Source organism: Empidonax traillii, unplaced genomic scaffold, assembly GCF_003031625.1.
Source record: "Empidonax traillii isolate 1590-97213 ecotype Southwest subspecies unplaced genomic scaffold, ASM303162v1 scaffold3051:size15984, whole genome shotgun sequence".
In the NCBI taxonomy this organism is placed as follows: domain Eukaryota; kingdom Metazoa; phylum Chordata; class Aves; order Passeriformes; family Tyrannidae; genus Empidonax; species Empidonax traillii.
Genome location: NW_020958244.1, coordinates 13,315 through 15,984, shown reverse-complemented (window position 1 = coordinate 15,984; position 2,670 = coordinate 13,315). Strand labels below are relative to the sequence as shown.

Sequence of the window (2,670 nt, the reverse complement as noted above, 5' to 3'; positions counted from 1 at the left end):
CCCCGAACACCCCCAGCCGACCCCCAGCCCATCCCCACCCAAAAATCACCTCCTGGATGCTCTTCATCCAGCCCTGGATGTTCTCGAAGGATTTCTCGTCCGTGATGTCGTACACCAGGATGATGCCCTGTCAGTCAAGGAAGAGGGGGGGGGCCGGGACCCCCAGCCCGTGGGTTTAGGGGGTGGTCTGAGCCCCTCAAGGGCCTCCCCCACCCTGATGACCCCCTCCCCATACCACAGCTCCTCGGTAATAGGCCGTGGTGATGGTTTTGAAGCGCTCCTGCCCTGCCGTGTCCCTGCGGAGAAAGGTGGGATTTGGGGGGATTTGGGGGGTTTAGGGGGTCCCAGCGACCCCCCCCTCAGACCTTCCCGCCCCCCAACACTCACCAGATCTGCAGTTTGATCTTCTTCCCATCGATGTCCATGGTCCGGATCTTGAAGTCGATCCCTGGGGTGGAGGGTGGGGGGGATAATGGGGAGGGGGACGGAACCGGGCCCCTCCCAGTGCTCCCAGTGCTCCCAGTAACCAAGGGGCCAAGTGAATCCCCATGGAGGATCCCATCAGGGTGTCCCGGGGTGGGTTACAGGGTGGGGGGTCCCGAGGGATTTCAAGGGGTCTCAGTCGGGGAGTCCCGGCAAATTCCAGGGGTGGGGGGTCCTGGGGAATCTCGGGGGGTCTCACTGGGGGATACCGGGGGGTCCCAGGGTTGTAGGTCCAAGTCGAGGGGTCCTGGGGTGAGGAGTCCCGGTGGATCCCAGAGGGAGGGTCCCAGTTTGGGGGTCCCGGGGTGGGAGGTCCCATTGAGGGGTCTCGGGGCGTCCCAGAGTGGTGGATCCCAGAGGGGAGGTCCCAGTCGGGGGGTCCCAGTCGGGGGGTCCCGGGAGGGTCCCGGGGTGGGGGGTCCGGGTGGGTCCCAGCGAGGGGGAGTCCCGGTGAACCCCAGAGTAGGGGTCCCACTGGAGGGTCCCGAGGGGGTCCCGGGGTGGGGGGTCCCACTGGAGGGTCCCGAGGGGGTCCCGGGGTGGGGGGTCCCACTGGAGGGTCCCGGGGGGTCCCAGGGTGGGGGGTCCCGGTAAATCCCGGTGGGTCCCAGCTAGGGGGGTCCCGCTGGGGAGTCCCGGGGGTCGGCACTGACCGATAGTGGAGATGTAGGTGCTGCTGAAGTCATTCTCGGCGAAGCGGATGACGAGGCAGGTCTTGCCCACGCCGCTGTCCCCGATCAGCAGCAGCTTGAAGAGGTGGTCGTAGGCCTTGGCCATGGCCCCCGCCGCCGCCCGCCGCCACCGGGACCGGCCCGGCCCCCCCCGGGCGGGGCCTGCCCGGGCCCGGCCCTCCCCGTGACATCACGGACCCTTGACGTCACGCCGGGATCGCCTGACGTCACGAGACAGCAAGACCCTCCCAAGATGGCTGCGACTCAACGACCTTCCCAAGATGGCGGCGACGCAGCGACCTTCTCAAAATGGCGGGAACACCAAACGACCATCCCGAGAAGGCCACGACTTCCCGAATTCCGGCAATTTAAACGACCACCGAGAATGGCAACAACTTAAAGGACCTTCCCGTGCTGACAAAAACATTAACGACCCCCTCAAAGGGCGGCCTTATAAACGACCTCCCCAATATGGCGGTTAAACCCCACACCACCATCCCAAGATGGCGGCGCTTCCGCCCCTGGGGCCGCCCCGCAGCGGAAATGGCGGTGCGGGGCCGGGCCCGTCCCTTTCCGGCCCCTCACGCCGCCGCCGCCATGCCCGTGAGTGCGGCCCGCCCGCCCCGCGCTCCTCCGCGCCCGCCGCCAGCGCGGCCCCGCGCCCGCCGCGCCCGCCCGGGGACAGCAAGCTCTGGGGAGGGATCTGGGAGGGGCGGCGGGGCCGAGCGGGGCGAGCGGGCTGAGGGGTGAAGGGGGGGGGGGGGGGGGGGGGGGGGGGGGGGGGGGGGGGGGGGGGGGGGGGGGGGGGGGGACAAGAGGGCGGCCTGGGGGGCCGCGGGGGGGGGGGCCACGATTCACTGACAGAGCTCCGATCCCCGCCGTGTCCCCGCAGCTCGCCAAGGACCTGCTGCACCCGTCCCCCGAGGAGGAGAAGCGCAAGCACAAGAAGAAGCGGCTGGTGCAGAGCCCCAACTCCTACTTCATGGACGTCAAGTGCCCCGGTGGGCACCGCGGACCCTGCGGGGTCCCTCCTCGGGTCCCTCCCTCCCCCCCATCGTGTGTCCCGCTGTCCTCTCCGTGTCCCTCCCGGTGTCCTGGTGTCTTTCCCTGTTTGTTTGTTTAGTTTTTTTCCCCCAAGAGTCTCCCCTCGGTGTCCTGGCCCCTTTCTCTCCACGTGTCCCGCTGTGTGCCCCGTGATCCCTGCATGTCCCTCTCCGTGTCCCCCCACGTGTGTCCCCCCGTGTCCCGCTGTCCCCCCTGCTGTCCCCTGCCCCGGTGTCCCCCCCCCCTCCGCTCCCTGTATTCCCCAACTCTCTGTAATTCCCGTTTTTTCCCCCCTCCAGGCTGTTACAAGATCACCACCGTGTTCAGCCACGCCCAGACCGTGGTGCTCTGCGTGGGCTGTTCCACGGTGCTGTGCCAGCCCACGGGGGGCAAGGCCCGGCTCACCGAGGGTGGGTGGCACCTCTGGTTTAGGGACACTGGGGGGGTCTGGGAATCCCGGTGGGATGTGGGA

At 68.5% G+C, this 2,670-nt stretch overlaps 2 protein-coding genes across 2 annotated transcripts in view; one reads left to right on the top strand and one right to left on the bottom strand.

The window, feature by feature from the left end:
- Nucleotides 1-38: 38 nt before the first annotated feature.
- On the bottom strand, nucleotides 39-1,531 carry LOC114072356 (ras-related protein Rab-13; the record flags this gene model as incomplete). Its single annotated transcript, XM_027910260.1, has 4 exons — nucleotides 1,137-1,531; nucleotides 388-448; nucleotides 236-296; nucleotides 39-127 (listed from the first exon to the last, which is right to left on the bottom strand). Coding segments are annotated over exons 1-4 (335 nt in total), but the record flags the coding sequence as incomplete, so codon positions are not given.
- Nucleotides 1,532-1,623: 92 nt separating this feature from the next.
- The window catches only part of LOC114072355 (40S ribosomal protein S27), a 1,693-nt gene continuing 646 nt past the window's right edge, over nucleotides 1,624-2,670 (top strand). Inside the window, exons 1-3 of the mRNA XM_027910259.1 lie at nucleotides 1,624-1,757; nucleotides 2,047-2,155; nucleotides 2,498-2,608. Of these exons, the coding sequence (XP_027766060.1) occupies nucleotides 1,626-1,757; nucleotides 2,047-2,155; nucleotides 2,498-2,608 (352 nt within the window). The 5' untranslated portion in view covers nucleotides 1,624-1,625. The remainder of the gene's footprint in view (nucleotides 1,758-2,046; nucleotides 2,156-2,497; nucleotides 2,609-2,670) is intronic.